Raw genomic sequence first — 16,980 nt, 5'->3', positions numbered from 1 at the left:
CTGTAGAATTATTAAACCTGAACCCTTAATCAAAGGATCCCTGCGAGAAACAACCGTCGCATCATCCCCTTCTGCGCGCTACACCGCTCTCTCTACCAGTCGCTGCACCCTGAGCAGCAGCCTCTGCACTAGCCATTGGCCCTGGTGCTGTTCCGGCCATCCACCCGGCAAGATCAAAATTTCCCGGACCACCACCACCACCACCACCAGACATGGCACTTCGAGCACCACCAGTGATGGGAGAAGAGCGGGAGTGCTTTTCGAATTCGGCGCGCATTTCGGGGTCCACTAGAAAGGACCATGTTAGCCCCCGTCCACCAAAAATGAGTAAAGAAACACAGCATACTGTTCTCCATAAGCTTGGGCATTCCAAACATGAAACCCAGGGCCACCAGCGCAAGCAGGATCATCGGGTTCTTGACCAACGACAACGGTGAGACTAGATCATACACATTTAGCGCACAACATTCCATGCCAAATCAACACACATAGATATAGATTCAGGTGGCAACTTACAGCTCGACCTCTGCTCATAAAATCCTCTCTTGGCCAACAATTTAGCCTCCACCGTGGCATCCTCTCTCGCAGCAGCATCAACGGCATTGAACTTCTCCGCGCCGCGATTGTCCCAAGGATTACCCCGGAACGTCTCCCATGCGCCCAACACCTTACCATCAGCCGCAACGTCGACGCGATACGGAGCGAACACGTATTCCGCGGAGCGGATGTCAAGCAGATACGACGCGGGCTGGGTGGGAGCCGACGGCTGGAGATTGCGAAAGACGAAGGTTGCGGAGCAGGTTAGGGGTGCGTTAAAAAGGGCATTGCGGGTTGTTTGGTCTTGGGAGGAGGAGGAGGAGGAGGGGAGGGAGGTGAGGGTTGCGTGTGTGCCTGCTGGGAGGACGTTGGGATTTGGGAGGAGGTTGGACGGTGGAATGGTGATTGTTAGAGACGAGCAGATGACTGTAGTGGCGAGGAGGACGATGGAGGGTATAGGTATTATTGAAAAATGCATTTTGTCAAGCAGAATAAAGAAATGAAAAAGGGAAAATAATTGTGGTAGGTTGGCACAGTTTGGCCAGTTGTTGATTGAAGCTCGGAGATGTGAAGTCGATGAATTCCGGCGCCAAGCATCACCGCTTTAACTGCGGCACACAGTTAGCTTAACATTTAACACTTATTGTTAAAATTGAATTAACGATGCTCGATTGATTTATTACTTGTCATAAGTATATTAAAAACTAAATCATGGTGTCACGTATGATAAAGAGAAGATCAAGGTATATACAGCTTCTCATTTACAAACACCTGCTAGGATATGACAATCTATACAGTAGACAAGAAGGGTAAGACAAAAGCAAAATGACTTAAAGCTTGGCCTTGGGGGCGGATTGCTCCTCGAGAGCTTGAGTGTAGAGCTCATCCAAGACATGGCGATACTTCTTAACCGTGGGAGGGCGCTTGAGCTTGAGACTGGGGAAAAAGTTAGTAATGTCGAACAATAAAAGAAAGGTCGTCAATTCAGCACTTACGTTGGTGTAAGCAGGTCATTCTCAATTGTGAACGGGTCAAGCATCAGCTTGCAGTTCTTAATTCTCTCATAGCCGGCCAATTTGTGCTTCCTGGCCACCTTCTCGAAATCCCTCAACACAGCCCGACGGATCTTGTCGTCATCCAAGACCGATCGGATGGCATCGATGTCAGTGGCACCGATGGTGCGACCTAGCACTTTGCTGGCATACGCTGCAAACGCATCGGACTGGACACCGAAGATACCCACCAAAAAGGTCTGAACGCTGTCACCGTGGATATAACCCTGGGCAAAATAGCCAAGTTCGGATAAGTAAACACCCTCCAACCGTTCGGGAGAAATATACTCCCCCTGAGCCAGCTTGAGGACGTTTTTCCGGCGGTCGATGATGATGAAGCGACCCATCTCATCCACGGCGCAGACGTCACCGGTGCGGAACCATCCGTCTTCAGTCAAGGCCTTATTCGTCTCCTCTGGGTTCTTGAAGTATTCCCGGAACTGGGTGGGGCCACGGAGAAGCAACTCACCCCGTGGGTAGGGCTTGTCATCAACTGAATACTCCATATCGGGTAGCGAAGCCAGACATGCTTCCGTTGAGGGGGCCAAACGGCCACAGTTACCAGCAGTAAGATCTTGAGCGGACTGCGCCGTCGACACGGCATAGGTTTCGGTCAAGCCATAGCCCTGGATAAGGTCTATTCCCAGAACAACTCGGAGGAAGTTGTGCAGCGACGGGTCGAGCGGCGCGGAACCAGAGACCATGAACTTGGCCCGGTCCAGACCCATTGCCGCCGCAACCTTCTTAGCCCAGATTCGATCGTACAAGGCGTGCTTCGCCGTAGCCTGGCTAGGGTCAGGGTTCTTCAGATTCGCCATCTTCGTCGAAACGATATGTCTCGACATGGCACCCTTGACACCCGGCTGCTCGATAGTCGAGGCGCGGATAACATTTCCAAAACGACTGTACAAGCGAGGGACGGACATGAAGCCGGTTGGCCTCAAGAGCTTCAGATCATCGACCAATTCCACGATATTTCCGTGGAAATACCCAATTCGACCACCGGTCCAGAAGGACGCATGCTCTGCCAAACGAGCATAGATATGGGCCAACGGAAGATACGACAAAACTGTGTCGCCTGGTTTCTGTTCAGACATGACGAGTGCACTCGCTGCGGCTGCAACAGCATTCTCATGCGTCAAGACCACACCCTTCGGAGGACCAGTGGTACCCGAGGTATAATTGATGGTGACAGTGTCCGACGGAGATGGTGGGCTGTAGGGACGATTCAATGAGGCACCAAGCTCTTCGACCTGGTTAATCGTGTAGATCGCGACATCCTGCCCCGCAGCAACAGACTCCAACAGTGCACGTTTGGAATGACCCGCCTGTTCACCGGAGTCCAGAGGATCCAAGCTGATGATGATCTTCAGGTTCGGCAACGACGGCTTGAGCTTGAGCAGGGTAGGAATATGCGGCAAGGAGGTCACAACACAGTTCAGTTCGGCGTGATTGATGATATACTCCGTGGCGTCCGAGGCCAAGACATCATAGATCGAAACGGAATATAGGCCCTGAGACATACATGCCAAGTCTGTTGAAAAAGAAAATAAAATCAGTCAGGTACTCGGGCGAAAACGCACGCTCAATGAATGACCAGAGTAATGATCCCGGCTACATACGCACCTGTGATTTGCCATTCCGGACGGTTCTGACACCAAATACCAACACCGTACGGGCCCGAACGGTTACAGCCGTGTTTATTGTGTAACTCAGCCAAACCGGCGCCAAAAACGGCGCGGCGCTTCTGGACGGTCTGGTAGTCAAGCCATTTATAGTTTCCAAATTTCTTACTGACTGGATTGTATGGACGCCACCCAAGACAGTGAGCCTTCGGCTGGCGATTTGCAGTCAACTCGAACATGTCATGAGCTGTGGAAACCTGAAAAATACACAATAATTTTAGTATTAGCGCCGACTTGTGCCTACTTAAGACGCGAATTGACGACATACTTGGGGATCCAAGGTCTTCAGCAAGGCCTTTTGTGTGTTCCAAGCACGGTAGACCTTACTCCGGCCTGGCTGCTCGGAGCCAGGCACAGCAACGGAATAGGGAGTCCCCTTGGGGGGTTCTTCCCTCAACTCTGCCGCGCGAGCAGCATGGATGGGCTGCGACGAGAACATAACGTCGTGGTGGATTTTGCAATACGTATGTTTGACAGGTCTGGGATCTTTAGCATTGAAGCAGGGGAGGGGAAGACAGGGTGTACATACCAAAGGAAATGGTATTAATATCAAAAGGAGAACGGAAAGTCGAATATATGTACTCCGTACTAAACTGACGTTTATGGTTTGTAGAAAGAAAGAGCAACACTCCAAGCAATACTGTGTAATGTGCTGAGTATAAGGGAGGAGATCAATGGAGGCACTTCTAAGGAACCGGAGAAGGAAAAAAAAAAAGAAAAGAAAAACAGGTGAAAAAGGGAGAGAAGTGAACAAGAAGAAGAATCTGTACAGAGTAGTTAATTGCTCCGGGAATGCCTCTCTCTCGGGCGGTGGAGTCGGTGATTGGCTGGTCACTAAATAGATAGTCCAATGAACCTCGGCATTTTGCATAGCAGTAGGAGTAGTACTCCGTACGTAACTAGTAGTACAGGTATAAGAATTGCATTGGTTAGTTGGCAGAGCGAAGAATCAGCTCGCTCATATTACTATATCTCTATTCAATTACGCTACAGTTATAACATATCCAGAATAATTATATACTGAGTACTCCGTACTCCTATCCTGTGATATCAAAACGGTCCCCGGATCGGAAGGACCGAGGCCGGACACGATTGCCTTTTGGGTAATTAAAGCGGAGACTCTTATTGGTCCATGCGCCCCAGTGCATAAAATGGGTTTTGGTGTCTTCCATGACTTATGCAAAATTTTGTATGGGCGTCGTCCTGTAATAATAGAGAGAGAGAGGAATGCTACGTCATTACCATCAAACATAACCGAATGGGTCACATGCTGCTTTTTTAGAACCTAAAGCTACGGAGTCTCCGATCATGCAGAATATTCTGTTGAGTCCGTGACCATCGATACTATATATCCTTGTACAATTGATGTACAGCCTCCACAGTCCATTCTCCGCATCAACCGGGGCGGGGCCTGGAGTAACAGGCTCATGTGAAGTGGCCACCACATGAAATCCAGGTTGATTTTCCGAAAAAATCAATAGAGTTGATAAGTGGTCCTTGATGGGCAGAATGGTACCCCAGAATCGAGTTATCAACATGTGCAAGTTATGTACCTTACACGTTATGTAGTTTAATGGATTGCTATATAAGATTTCCCTGTGGTATAATTTTCGCCTTAAGTATAACCGAAACAGACTGGATGCTTCAGAGGGTACTTTGTACTTGACCGACCTTAGGAGTTAAGGTCCTTTCCAATGCGAATCACGTTAATGTTGAATGCATCAACTGACATGAGACAGAACAGAGAATAATCATTAGTCCTCTTTACAGTCTGTTCTTCATTGAAGGATATAGATCATGTATGCATAAGATGAAGTAGATAAACCATGAAACTGGACGATGCCAGGTTAAGTGAATAATGAATTGATTGTATTAGGGTAGATAACAGACGCCCAGAACTAAACAAGTCGTAGGAATTGTCGCATCTCCTTTCTATATAATGATGCTATGTGCTATGCTAGCACAAAAAAAAAAAAAAAAAAAAAAAAAAAAAAAAAAAAAAAAAAAAAAAAAAAAAAAAAAAAAAAAAAAAAAAAAAAAAAAAAAATTTATGCAATGCAAATATGAAATACACCTTTTTTAACCAAAGTAATTTTAACCTCATCAGTAATCCCTAAACACGGCAACCATGTTGTCTAACCGGGACACCTCGCCAAACAGCAGTGCTTCCTTGGCCTTCCATTGTTCCAGCATCTTCAGCTCTCCTTCTGACAGGTATTGTTCCTCGTTGCCCTTGACATCACTTCGCTCTGTCTTCTCAAGGAATTCTCTGAGTCGGCTGCGCTCGAATTTGAGGCGCTGTAGGCACCGGGACATAGCCTTGTATACGTCCTCCAGGACACCGCTGGCGACTCGGTCAGGGTCGTAGAACCAAAGGAAGATTGTTCGTGATGGCTGCCGTTGCGCATCCCGGGGTACTTCCTGTAGGTCGACATATCCACCCGTCTGCATGCTAGCGAGAACCTGGCGTAGGTCCTTGAAAGGCAATAGACTTATCTCCTGTAGCCGCTTTTCATCTAGCTTACCCTTGGCGTGTAGAACGCGAACAACACGTAAGGCCACATCGCCGTATCGAGCCTCAATCATCTTTTCCAGCTCGAGATGGCGCAATATACGCGCTACATACCGGTATTCGACCGTCCAAGTGATCAAACCTCCAACTATGCGTTTTGAAGTTAAATTGTGGGGTGGTTGCGCCAGAAGGCAAAGATGTTGGTCCAATTCGTATGTGCGACTGGAACCAGATGATAATCCATTAGTCCCTTCATTACTGGTTCCGTTGACACCATCCTCCAATGGGCGTTTGCCGCGCCGGCTGAAAGGCTGTGATATATCCATAGGGCCAATAGAACCTGAGAGATCAAGTTGCTGGTCGACATCCTCCGCGATGGCACTGAGCGGAATTGGGACAGAATATTGTTCCCCTTCTTCGCCCTCACGAGGAATCTCGACTGTATCTCGACAGCGCGGGGTCTGGTATTCAATTCGTCGAAGCAAAGATTCGTATACCTCTGCAGTGACAGCCGATGAATCTTGCTCTGCGAGTCCGATGAAACGGCAGTGTCGTAACGCAACATCGAGTTTTTCATAGTTAACCCGAACAATTAAGCTTGACTGAAGGACATTAGCCTCCTCCCAAGGAACAAAAAAAATGGACACCTACCTCCATAGGAACAGTATCGTTGCCTAATTCATTATCTGACCATTCGTTTTCATCTTCATCTTCCTCGTCATCCTCATCGACATCGGCTTGCTCCGTCTTGATAGGATCATTGGACTGAGCTGCGCCGCGCCCTTGTTTCGCACCTCGGGGAACGCCATTGTATTTCAAACCATGACTAAGGTCACCGTCGGTTTTTTCCTTGACTATTTCTAACGTCTTCTCGATAACCGTTTCTTCCAGCCTCTTCCCTTTCATCGATTTTATATCTGGCCTCGAAGTGACTACTCGCTCCGCATCTAAGACGGTGTCCGTGTAGCTTTGGAAGTGTGCTTCTCTGGCCCGAAGTATGTATCCATGGGCTGCCAGAGTCTTGAGGGTTGGATGGAGAAGATAGGGCTGCTCTGACAAAGCATGCTCACTGTCTATGCCATTTGGTTGGTCCTCGTGCTCCCCATTCGCCTCGTCTTGCTCGTGCTCGTGCTCGTGCTTGTACTTGTGCTCTCCATTGATGCCGTTTCTATGTGGTTGTTCGGGTCTAAGCTCAGGCAACGTCTCGAGGTGACTAACGGATGCATGGCCTAAGTACATAATAGCCGACATGAGCGTAGCCGCATATTGCCCCAATCGACCTTCAATAAATTCCAGAATCTTTCCGGATCGAGTGAGATAATATGCAGCGTGCTGATTTGCTTCGTAGTATGTGACACCGTCATCGTAAGATGTGTAATGAAAGACGAGGTTTTGCTGAATCATAGCGGCGAGGCCATGGTGAAGCTGACGGTCCGTAAGACGGGAGTAGAATTTTAAGCGCGGAAGGTTCAAACGGTCATATCGCTCAAGGGTCGCGAATATGCGCTGTACATCAGAGACGGAAATAGTCAGCATGGCAATCCTGTCTTCAGTTCGAAATTTGTATGCGAACAATGCGTCGCGAAGGCCAGCAATGATCAGACAAGTATAGGCCTACCCCAAACAGCTCTCCAAAGCTATCCTCGACAAGGAGCGTACAGAGTTCCGCATAATTCTGTATTATTTTACAATCAGCAATCGATGCAAGCATGGTCGTAAGAGATGCAATCGCATACTTGGGACGTCATTTTTCTTCGTTCTTCTTCTTGTGCCTCTAGAAAGCCTCCGATTCTCCAGGCAGAGAGAAAATATAAATCACCGCAAATCCTCCATGAGACGTGAGATTAAACAAGACGCAAGCCAAGGTGAGTGCCTTCGACGAAGACCACAATCGACTCACTTCTTTTTTTCTTATCGCCGAGGGGCTCACGTGCAGATCGAAGTCACCTGACCTCACCTGACGGAGAATGAGGAAAAGCCGGTTCCGCCCGCACTCGTCATTTGAACCAATCAGCGGGCGAGTAATCAACGGTGTCCGGCATCTTGAAGCTTTTCAGACATCGCTTTCCAATCCCGCCCAACAACAGTCGGCCAGCAACTCTGCCACCACCACCCCTCCCAATTGCCTCTAAAGCCTCCCCGGCTTTCGAACTCTCTCCTCCCCCGCTTTCTATCCGGCACATGCGATGATGCTGTCGCGGTCTACTCTTAGCCGAAGTGCGCCCCGTGCGCTCCAGGTTACCAACCGTCGTAGCATGGCCTCTGCCAGCAATCCCGGTCTCCAGTATGAGGTCTCGGATGCTGCTGGTGTGAAGATTGCCAACCGGGAGGTCGCCGGTCCTACGAGCACCCTGGCGCTGGTTTCCAAGGCTGGTTCCCGCTACCAGCCCTTCCCTGGTTTCTCCGAGGCCCTCGACCGATTCGCTTTTCAAGTAGGTCCCCGAGAGTTCAATGGCGATGCTCAACAATTATATATGCCTGGGAACGTCTGAATACTAAAGATATTATTTTCAATTGATAGTCTACAGTGAAGCGGTCAGCATTGCGGATCACTCGGGAGGTTGAGCTGCTAGGCGGTGCCTTTTCCTCGTCACATTCGCGTGAGAACGTCGTCCTCACGACCAAGTTCCTTTCGAATGACCTCCCATACTTCACGGAGCTGTTGGCGGAAGTTGCTTCTCAATCGAAGTTTGCAGGTGAGTGGGGGCGCAGCGGTTGACATTAGGAGGGAAGATACAACGGAAAAAAGGTCTAACTCAATATACCAGCGTGGGAATTGGACGAGCTCGTCGCCAACCTCCTCAAGCTCAGACAGCAAGCTATTACTGCTGACCCTGAGTACCTTGGTATCGATGCCGCCCATGGCTTGGCTTTCCACCGCGGCCTCGGTGACAACATCACCCCTAACACCTCCGTCCCGTTTGAGAAGTACCTCTCCGTCGAGGCTCTCTCTGAGTTCGCCAAGGACGCCTACTCCAAGTCCAACATTGCCCTCGTCGGCAGTGGCCCCAACTCCTCGGAGCTTTCTAGGTGGGCTGGTCAATTTTTCCAGGGGCTCCCGACCACTGGCACCTCTGGTCAATACAAGGTCCAGGACAAGGGGGCCTCGAAGTACCACGGTGGTGAGCAGCGCATCTCCCACAAGTCCGAAAACGCTGTCGTGATTGGTTTCCCCGGCTCCAGCGCATTCGGCACCTCTGGCTACAAGCCCGAGGTTGCCGTCCTCGCTTCCCTCCTTGGTGGTGAGTCGACCATCAAGTGGACTCCTGGCTTCTCGCTCCTGTCCCAGGCCACCCAGAGTTTCGCTCAGCTTCGTGTCTCGACCAAGAGCCACACCTACTCTGACGCCGGTCTCTTCACTATTGCGCTCTCCGGAAACGCAGGCCAGGTCGCTACTGCCAGCAAGAACGTCGTTGATGCTATCAAGAAAGTCGCTGCTGGTGAGGTTGCCAGCGAGGAGATCAAGAAGGCAGCTGCACTCGCCAAGTTCCGTTCTCTCGAGTCAGTCCAGACCCTCGAGACTGGGCTTGAGGCCTCTGGCTCCGCCCTGATCAACGGCGGCAAGCCCTACCAGATCGACGAGATCGCCCAGAACATTGACAACGTTACTGAGCAGCAGGTTAAGGATGTACGTTCTATCACTTTTCTCCCTCCTTATGTAAATGACATGAATATGACTGACCTCTCTCACAGCTTGCCAAGTCTTTCCTCTCCGGCAAGGCCTCCGTCGTCGCTGTTGGCGACCTCTTCCAGCTCCCGTATGCCGAGGACCTGGGCCTGACTGTTTAAATATGTATACCATACGTGCTAGACTTGACTTGATTGAAAAAAAAAAAAAAGGAAAAGAAAACCACCAATACACCCCACCAATTACTATGTGTCTAGATCAATCTTCGCAGATATTTTCTTTGTGTCATGTTGATGTGGTTGTAGTTTTTTTTTTTTTTTTTTCGGTCTTTTTTCTTGTGACTGTAATACGATTGTATCTTATGCTTTATTGAATTTTTCTTAGGAATGTAGATGCATTGAGTTGGTTTTGGTTATATCATTTTGAGAGAAGGTTAACTCTTTAAGGATACATTGATAAACTACAGTGATAATTTATCTTTATATTGCCTCAGAAATTGTATTGGAATGACTATTAAGGTCAATTGCAAGATATTTAACATCACAATTGTCGTGTCTCGAGCAGTAAGCAAGCATGGATATTGTCGACGGAGTTATACCAAGCAAGGCGTTCTGCATAGAGGGAAAGCGTGCTGTCTGTCAATGCAGGTGTTCGGATCACTTATTGGCATGAGATAACATACCACTGGTAGAACGTCTAGTAAAAAGGAGAAACAGTCTATGAGAGTAAGATGAATCAGAAAAGGTCAAATCGAGTGCCTTCTATATGAATGCTAGTAGCCACTATTCTATACCATAGGTATATATCACTGTTTCATGATAAAGGATGGCGTCCCATACAAGTACAATATATCTCGAGTAATGCAGACTTCTCGGTACACAGAAGTCTAAAGATATGCTTGCACCGTCCGTCCGAAGGGTTGATGACCAATGGCGACCATCATCAGACCATGTGCATAGCAGAAGGGTATTTCAACCCCTCTCTTTAGTGCTTAGCAGTGACTTGCTCGCCCGTCAGTTTTTCGACTGTCTCTTTGGCCCTGTTATTTCGGAGTAACGGAGACCCACCAATTAGTCCGATATTCGCTACTAGGGAATAGCATGTAAAGATCGCGGGGCAATGGGTAAAGTGAAAAAATAAAAAACGGATAACGTAGGACTTACATGTCACCAAGAGCCACCATGCAAACGGTCTGCCAGATCCCAAGGCCAATACGAGGCGTCACACCACGGTAGAGACCCTTAACACCATTGGTGTCGTAGATGTACTTGAAAGCTTTGCCGACAGTCAAGTTCTTCGGTCGGTTGGGATCATCCTTCTTGCTTTGCATCTCAACCCGAATGACTTCGATCGGCTGGTTCCAGGCGGAAAGACCACCACCCAGACCGGACGCCAGAACCTTTTCAATCGCAGAAAGCTTCTGGTTGTCGTCCTTTCCAGTGACATTACGGATAGCAGTTTCAGCCAGGCGGGAGAGACCGAATCGGGAGCCCCAGTTGGTGGTTTGACGGATAGCAACCGCATTGACACCACGGTTAATACCCCTGATACCCTCCTTACGGTAGATATCCATGAAGGTCGCAAAGGTGCTGGGGGGCTTCACACCCGTAGCAGCCATCTTGTGTTTGGTGATCTCGACCGTCTTCATGCAGGTACAGAAACCCATGGTAGCGTAGGCCTGGGCAACACCACCGGTCATACCTCCGGCAATACCAGCTAGGAAATCGGGGGCACCAAGCACCTTAGCACCGAACTCTGCCTCAGATGCGACGAAGAGAAGGACAGCGCCTTTAGTAGAGGCCTCAATCCAGGCCCACGGAATGAGACCTTGATAGTCTGTAGATATGATATTTGCATGTGAGCATCAAAACCCAAAAAACAACTCCCCACATCTGACGGTGGAGCACGGGCAAAAGGGGGGGTCTGAGCACTTACAACCGAGGATCCCGCCACGACCCCATATCCGAGCCATGGCACCTGCGAAGCTATCGCCGCGATTCGCAGCCATGGTCGTCTTGATCACTTCCAGCGGCTGATGGATGTGTGAGTAAGGGTGCCAATATTCTTTGCAGAGGAATGAGCAGTTACCTGTCCCAACGATGTGACCCTAAAAATCCAAGTCAGCAACTGCAAAGAGAAACTTCGACGTATCGGATGTTTACTTACTCAAACATGTTCAATCCTGCGCCAACTGTACAGGAAACATGGTTAGAATGACCATGTCAATAGGACAGCAAAGTGTAAACAGTAGCACGTACGCAGCAGGTTGCTGAACTTGATAGGCTTCCTCTCGAGCTTAGGGCCCGAAGCGGGCGTCTGAGCAGTAGCGGTAGACATTCTCTGGCCTTGGGGTGCGCTGAAAGGGGCCCTGACCAAGGGAAGTTATGGGGATGCGTCGCCTTAAGGGATCACGAAGAGTCGAAGGATTGGCCGCGGATAAATGCGACGAGTGGGAGTTCAGCCGAGCGAGAACCGAAAGATGGGGTAGTTCCGAGTCGAGATCGGAGGAATTCGAGCCGAATAGGAGAACGACGGATAACAGTCAAAAAGCGAAGAGCGGAAGAAGTTAAAAGAAAGACCAGGGGGAGAGGAATATATAAGAGGAAAGAAGACAGATCAGGTAAACCGGTGCAATCGCGGGAATTGACCTGGCGGGCTGACAGCCTGAGGCATCATTAGCCACCCCATGCCCAACGCCAAATCAGACTCGAGATTGGGGATGTCCCCGTGCAGCGCTAGGCCACTTTGAGCTCGGCGGTGAAACGATGCCCGATTGGGCGATATACAAATAGTTGTCCGTTGCCGACCAGCAAAAAGCCATTAGCCGTATGCTAATAGCTATGGACTAATACGTACTGACTAGTTTCGATAGTATCAGTGATACTTCTATATTTCCTATAGACCATAGAGTACAATCACCTTGTACCGCATATACTCCGTACTCTGCACGGAGTAGAGGACATGTAACACGGAGCATTCCGTGCTACGAAGTACGAAGTAGTCTTCGTACTGTGCTGTCGTTGAGCACCGGATTCACCCGAGATGCTCCCAACAGTTGAGCTGAAGGAGCTGTCCGCCATTTCATTCTTGCTCTATTACCCAGTAAACGCTCGGTGCTTTTAGTGTCATAGCTTAATTATCTTCGGAGTGTTCCGTATGGTCCGGAGACTACGGGGTACATTCGAGAATGGCCCATCTAACTGGACCCTCTTACGATAAAAATAAAAGATCGCTCAAGAGAAGTTGAAAGTTGACGTGGAAGTGCTTGTTACAAGGCCCGCTCGAACCAAGTCCTATCATACAATAATATCGAACAAACCCCAACACTCCGTGCGTCCCAGTCTAGATCCCCCCCTTCCCCCCAAAAAAAAAAAAAAAAAAAGGTATGAGATAATGTGAGATAATACAAAATGTTCTGACTCGTTTCATGTCCCAAAAATTTCCTCCTGAGGATCATATCATGCCAACAAAAACGGGAAACGAAAAGTGTTTACAGCTGGGCACCGACAAGCTTGGCGAAAGCCTCAGTGCTGAAAGACTTGGGGCGTTCGATGGGGGCACCGAGACCACGGTCAATGATCAGCTGAGGAAGGACACCCAGAGCACGGGAGACACCGAAGAGGACGGTGTAGTAGTTGGCCTCAGTCAGGCCGTAGTACTGGAGGAGGACGCCGGAGTGCTAAAGGCAACATTAGTATTTTTATAATTTGTGTCATGGCTGGGTCAAATAAACTTACAGCGTCGACGTTGGGGAAGGGGTTCTTGGTCTTGCCGTGCTCAGTCAGAACGCCAGGAGCGATCTTGTAGACCTGGCTGACCAGGTTGAACATGGGGTCGTCAGGCAGTTTGCGGAGGGCAAATTCACGCTGAGAGACGTAACGGGGGTCAGTCTTACGGAGGACGGCGTGACCATATCCGGGGACGACCTGGCCGGAGTTGAGGGTAGACCACAAGTAGTCCTTGATGGACTGGTCGCTGAGGTCACTGCCGACGGACTGCTTCATCTTTGTGAGCCAGTTGAGCACCTCCTGGTTAGCCAATCCGTGGAGAGGACCAGCGAGACCGTTGAGACCGGCAGAAAGAGAGAGCATGGGGGAGCTCAGAGCACTACCGACAAGGTGGGTAGTGTGGGCGCTAACGTTACCACCCTCGTGGTCAGAGTGGATGGTCAGGTACAGGCGCATAAGCTCAACGAAGTCACTGTTGTTGCCGAAGCCGAGCTGGTTGGCCAAGTTGAAGGAGTAGTCCTTGTCCTTTTGGATGGGGGCGACCTTGCCGTCCTTGAAGACGTTGCGGTAGATCTTGGCGGCGATGGTGGGCAGCTTGGCGATGAGGTCCATCGAGTCCTCGAAGGTATAGTTCCAGTAGTCCTTCTTGTTGATACCCTTAGCGTAGGCCTTGGCGAAAGCGGACTCATGCTCAAGGGCAGTCACAGCCAGAGAGAACTGGGCCATGGGGTGGAGGGTGTTGGGGCAGCGGTCGATGAGCTCCTCGAGGAACTTGGGGAGGTCGGAGCGGGCAGCCCACTCAGCAGACAGGTCACGAACCTGCTGCTCAGAGGGGACCTCACCGGTCAAGAGGAGCCAGAAGAGACCTTCAGGGAGAGGCTCCTGACCACCGGGAGCCTTAGGCAAGAGTTCCTGGCACTCGGGGATCTAAAGCATGCTGTGAGCACGTCATCGTACAATTGGAAGAAAAAAGAAAAAGAAAAAAAATCCATTGAGCACTTACGGTCTTGCCACGGAAACGGATACCCTCCTCAGAGTCTAGGACGGAACCCTTTACGACACAGTATGTTAGCTTGTGTCCATCATGTCAAAATGATCACGTCACATTGTGAACCCACCTCCCACACGAGGGACTTGATGCCACGGGCACCACCATAGGCCTGGTCAAGAGTGACCTCGCCAATAACCTTGTTGCCATGCTCCCTGTAACAATTCAAGCATATGGTTAGCACTTGTTTCTTGAACGGCAATCGGGACCTTCAACGAGGGGGAGGTGGGGTGAATGCGCACTTCCGGAGCTTCTTGACCTTCTCAAGCTCACCAGGGAGCTTGTCGGCGAAGGTCTCCTTGAGGGACTATAGTACACGAATGCTAATTAGCCATTGAATTTATATAAAGTCACCAAACCAAGCAGCATACCTTGGCCTTGCCAGTCGAGTAGGCGCGCAGACCGTTGAAGGCAGCGGACTGCACAGCCGGCTTAGCGGCAATGGAGGAACGCAGAGTAGAGGTTCCGAGCTTGAGAGCGGAAGCCATGGTGAAATCTGGGGTGGGTGGAGTGGGAGTAGTAAGACCAAGGATGGAGAGAGGAAGAGAAGAATAAGAAGAGAGAAGAAAGAGAAATAATATCAGGGAGGCCAACCCAGGTGGAAAAAAGAGTCGGAGCTCTTCGTTTTTTCCATCTGACCGTAACGATACTACCGGTACACACAGTACGGTAACTCCCGGCAACAAAGCTAGGCAATGGACTGCATGAGGGTACGGTATGGTAACGCTAGCCCCAACGCAGCCGGTCTCCCGAGACTCTCCAGCAACCCGTTTCGGCGAGATGGTGACGGAATGGGTATTGATCTTACAGGACATGTTATATTGTCTTCCGAATTTCGCTACATTCCGGTCTTCGGGAGGATGAAGGAGACATAACCCACAGAGTAATTGATCTTCTGTGTTTACCCCGTAACTCCATCTGATAATAACTCTATGCAACTTTGTACGGAGTAGCCTCTCAATGCCATCCGCAGCTCCGTGCTTTTCATCTTTTATGCTTCTCTTACGGTTAAGTCCTCCAGGATTACTCCATCTAGAGATATGACTTCATAGGGCCGGTGACGTTGGCACTCAATAATGTGTACATTTGCCGTCACCCGAGGCTGCCCCAATGTGGTTATGTAGAGTAAGAGAATCTTAGCATGTTCTCTGTATGATGACACAAGCACACACGACTATCGCAGAAGTGGTCACATGCAGATGCAGCATCTGATCAAACTAGTTTTACTTTTTTTTTTTTTTCTGCTTCTCCCCGGTACCATTTAGCGGAATTGGTACAGTGCTTGGCATGTAAATTGAATCTCATGATTCAGCACGTATCAACGCTATACACAAAATTCACGTTTCAGGCGAGTTGTATTAGGGTACCCTGAGTACTTTCCGGACTCCGGACTCCGAACTCCATAGAGATTGCCGCATTCGATTCACCGGGGAAAATGGCAGTCGATTAAAACGGAAGTCGGAGCAACTTGGTTGCGGATGAGCCACGTGAAAAGGTCACATGATGTGCCAAGACAAGGAAAATGATAATTATACCTCAGGCTATTAAATTCCTCTTATGGACTAGCTTCAGACTTAGTGAGCCTGCACTTTTTCACCCAAAAACTCCCTTTCATTTTCTCTCCCTTCTCAACTATCCCTCCATCATCAACGGGTCGTCTATACGTCGTAAACCCATCTCTTTTCATCTCTTTTCTTGTCCCCTTTGATATATTCACTCTCAGATTTAGGACGTACTCCTGTACTCATACTCGTGCGCGAGTCGAGAAAAACAAGCCCTGGACACTTATCGCTCGGGCTTTGTTCCAGCTGTAGGCGGAAGGCCCTGTCTATCGCCAAGTATACGCTCGTGAAGTCTGTAGTGACACGGCTACCAAAGTCCGCTTAAAAGGATACTCGTTTTTATTTTTTACACCTTGGTGGAGAGTACAGAAAGGGAAACTGAAAAGCAAGAGATTTTCTGTTACCGACCACTTCTTTAAGCAACCTGCACTGGTTTTCCCAGTAGACGCGACGCGACTCTTTGAGCAACGGCCTATATATCAACCCAACCCATCATGTCTTCAGCTGTAGCCGAGCTGGAGAACTATCTCCAATCAATGCTTGCTCTCAAGCCACCAGGTGTCTCTGGTTCGAAGATCAACAGCATCACCTCGCTTTGCACCGCCAACGTTCAGGTACGTTTGTCATTCTTTCGTTTGTCGCTGTCTCAGTTTCTACCGGGTGATTTGAATGACTTGCGCTAACTTCTGTCTCCTCGCTGGTAGAACGAATCCGTCCTCATCCAAAAGATCTACACCCATTTCAAGAAGGCACCAGGGACACACAAGTTGGGCGTACTCTATGTTGTAGACTCTGTAACTCGACAGTGGGTAGAAGCAGCACGCAGAGCAGGCCAGCCAGCCGGCAGTGCTGCTCCAGATGGAACCTTCGCAGCTGGCGTTAACAGAGTGACCGAACTGCTCACCGTCTTGATGACGGATATCATAAACAATGCTCCTGAAGATCAAAAGGTACGCACTACTAGAAGATATACGCGGAGAATCACCAAATTATCACATTATCATTCGCGGGCATCATCCATAAGGCCGATATTGCACAGTGATTTGCCCCAAGTCCTGTGCATGGCTTATAAGAACAGCCCGATGTATCTCCCACTTATATACCCCCCTGCCTTTCTGCATAGAAACCGTGGCTTTTTTTTTTTTTTTTTTTTTTTTTTTTTTTTTTTTTTTTTTTTTTTTTTTTTTTTTTTTTTTGCGAGTTTATATCTGTGTTTGAGTTTGGCGCA

General features: G+C 49.3%; 7 protein-coding genes across 7 annotated transcripts in view; 2 read left to right on the top strand and 5 right to left on the bottom strand.

Moving 5' to 3' along the window:
- Nucleotides 1-61: 61 nt before the first annotated feature.
- EURHEDRAFT_376930 (uncharacterized protein) lies at nucleotides 62-1,015 on the bottom strand (the record flags this gene model as incomplete). The annotated part of the gene is made up of 3 exons (XM_040778901.1): nucleotides 62-288; nucleotides 347-439; nucleotides 517-1,015. The coding sequence occupies 3 exons, from the start codon at nucleotides 1,013-1,015 to the stop codon at nucleotides 62-64; spliced, it is 819 nt and encodes a 272-aa protein (XP_040639561.1).
- Nucleotides 1,016-1,201: 186 nt separating this feature from the next.
- Nucleotides 1,202-4,029, bottom strand: EURHEDRAFT_411602 (putative AMP-binding enzyme). The gene is made up of 4 exons (XM_040781668.1): nucleotides 3,543-4,029; nucleotides 3,216-3,471; nucleotides 1,533-3,123; nucleotides 1,202-1,473 (listed from the first exon to the last, which is right to left on the bottom strand). Exons 1-4 carry the CDS (start codon nucleotides 3,711-3,713, stop codon nucleotides 1,368-1,370), a joined length of 2,124 nt encoding a protein of 707 aa, XP_040639560.1. The 5' UTR covers nucleotides 3,714-4,029; the 3' UTR covers nucleotides 1,202-1,367.
- Nucleotides 4,030-5,315: 1,286 nt separating this feature from the next.
- On the bottom strand, nucleotides 5,316-7,672 carry EURHEDRAFT_411601 (putative DNA directed RNA polymerase III subunit Rpc82). The gene is made up of 4 exons (XM_040781667.1): nucleotides 7,523-7,672; nucleotides 7,405-7,461; nucleotides 6,438-7,292; nucleotides 5,316-6,388 (listed from the first exon to the last, which is right to left on the bottom strand). Exons 1-4 carry the CDS (start codon nucleotides 7,532-7,534, stop codon nucleotides 5,378-5,380), a joined length of 1,935 nt encoding a protein of 644 aa, XP_040639559.1. The 5' UTR covers nucleotides 7,535-7,672; the 3' UTR covers nucleotides 5,316-5,377.
- Nucleotides 7,673-7,810: 138 nt separating this feature from the next.
- On the top strand, nucleotides 7,811-9,668 carry EURHEDRAFT_411600 (ubiquinol--cytochrome-c reductase subunit 2). The gene is made up of 4 exons (XM_040781666.1): nucleotides 7,811-8,218; nucleotides 8,308-8,482; nucleotides 8,555-9,414; nucleotides 9,480-9,668. Exons 1-4 carry the CDS (start codon nucleotides 7,973-7,975, stop codon nucleotides 9,573-9,575), a joined length of 1,377 nt encoding a protein of 458 aa, XP_040639558.1. The 5' UTR covers nucleotides 7,811-7,972; the 3' UTR covers nucleotides 9,576-9,668.
- Nucleotides 9,669-9,985: 317 nt separating this feature from the next.
- On the bottom strand, nucleotides 9,986-12,139 carry EURHEDRAFT_411599 (putative mitochondrial DNA replication protein (Yhm2)). Its single transcript, XM_040781665.1, has 7 exons — nucleotides 11,673-12,139; nucleotides 11,581-11,605; nucleotides 11,503-11,521; nucleotides 11,350-11,446; nucleotides 10,578-11,250; nucleotides 10,097-10,453; nucleotides 9,986-10,025 (listed from the first exon to the last, which is right to left on the bottom strand). The coding sequence occupies exons 1-6, from the start codon at nucleotides 11,749-11,751 to the stop codon at nucleotides 10,399-10,401; spliced, it is 948 nt and encodes a 315-aa protein (XP_040639557.1). The 5' UTR covers nucleotides 11,752-12,139; the 3' UTR covers nucleotides 9,986-10,025; nucleotides 10,097-10,398.
- Nucleotides 12,140-12,904: 765 nt separating this feature from the next.
- cit1 (citrate (Si)-synthase CIT1) lies at nucleotides 12,905-14,678 on the bottom strand (the record flags this gene model as incomplete). The annotated part of the gene is made up of 6 exons (XM_040786304.1): nucleotides 12,905-13,093; nucleotides 13,152-14,069; nucleotides 14,146-14,193; nucleotides 14,261-14,345; nucleotides 14,433-14,497; nucleotides 14,562-14,678. 6 exons carry the CDS (start codon nucleotides 14,676-14,678, stop codon nucleotides 12,905-12,907), a joined length of 1,422 nt encoding a protein of 473 aa, XP_040639556.1.
- A 1,243-nt stretch (nucleotides 14,679-15,921) lies between these two features.
- Nucleotides 15,922-16,980, top strand: part of EURHEDRAFT_37658 (Nrd1 complex RNA-binding subunit) — a 3,583-nt gene continuing 2,524 nt past the window's right edge. The window contains exons 1-2 of the mRNA XM_040778869.1: nucleotides 15,922-16,366; nucleotides 16,457-16,702. Coding sequence (XP_040639555.1) covers nucleotides 16,247-16,366; nucleotides 16,457-16,702 — 366 coding nt within the window. The 5' untranslated portion in view covers nucleotides 15,922-16,246. The remainder of the gene's footprint in view (nucleotides 16,367-16,456; nucleotides 16,703-16,980) is intronic.

Source organism: Aspergillus ruber (assembly GCF_000600275.1).
Source record: "Aspergillus ruber CBS 135680 unplaced genomic scaffold scaffold00010, whole genome shotgun sequence".
Taxonomy (NCBI): domain Eukaryota; kingdom Fungi; phylum Ascomycota; class Eurotiomycetes; order Eurotiales; family Aspergillaceae; genus Aspergillus; species Aspergillus ruber.
Note: the sequence above shows the minus strand (reverse complement) of the source record. Positions and strands in the feature narration are given on the sequence as shown.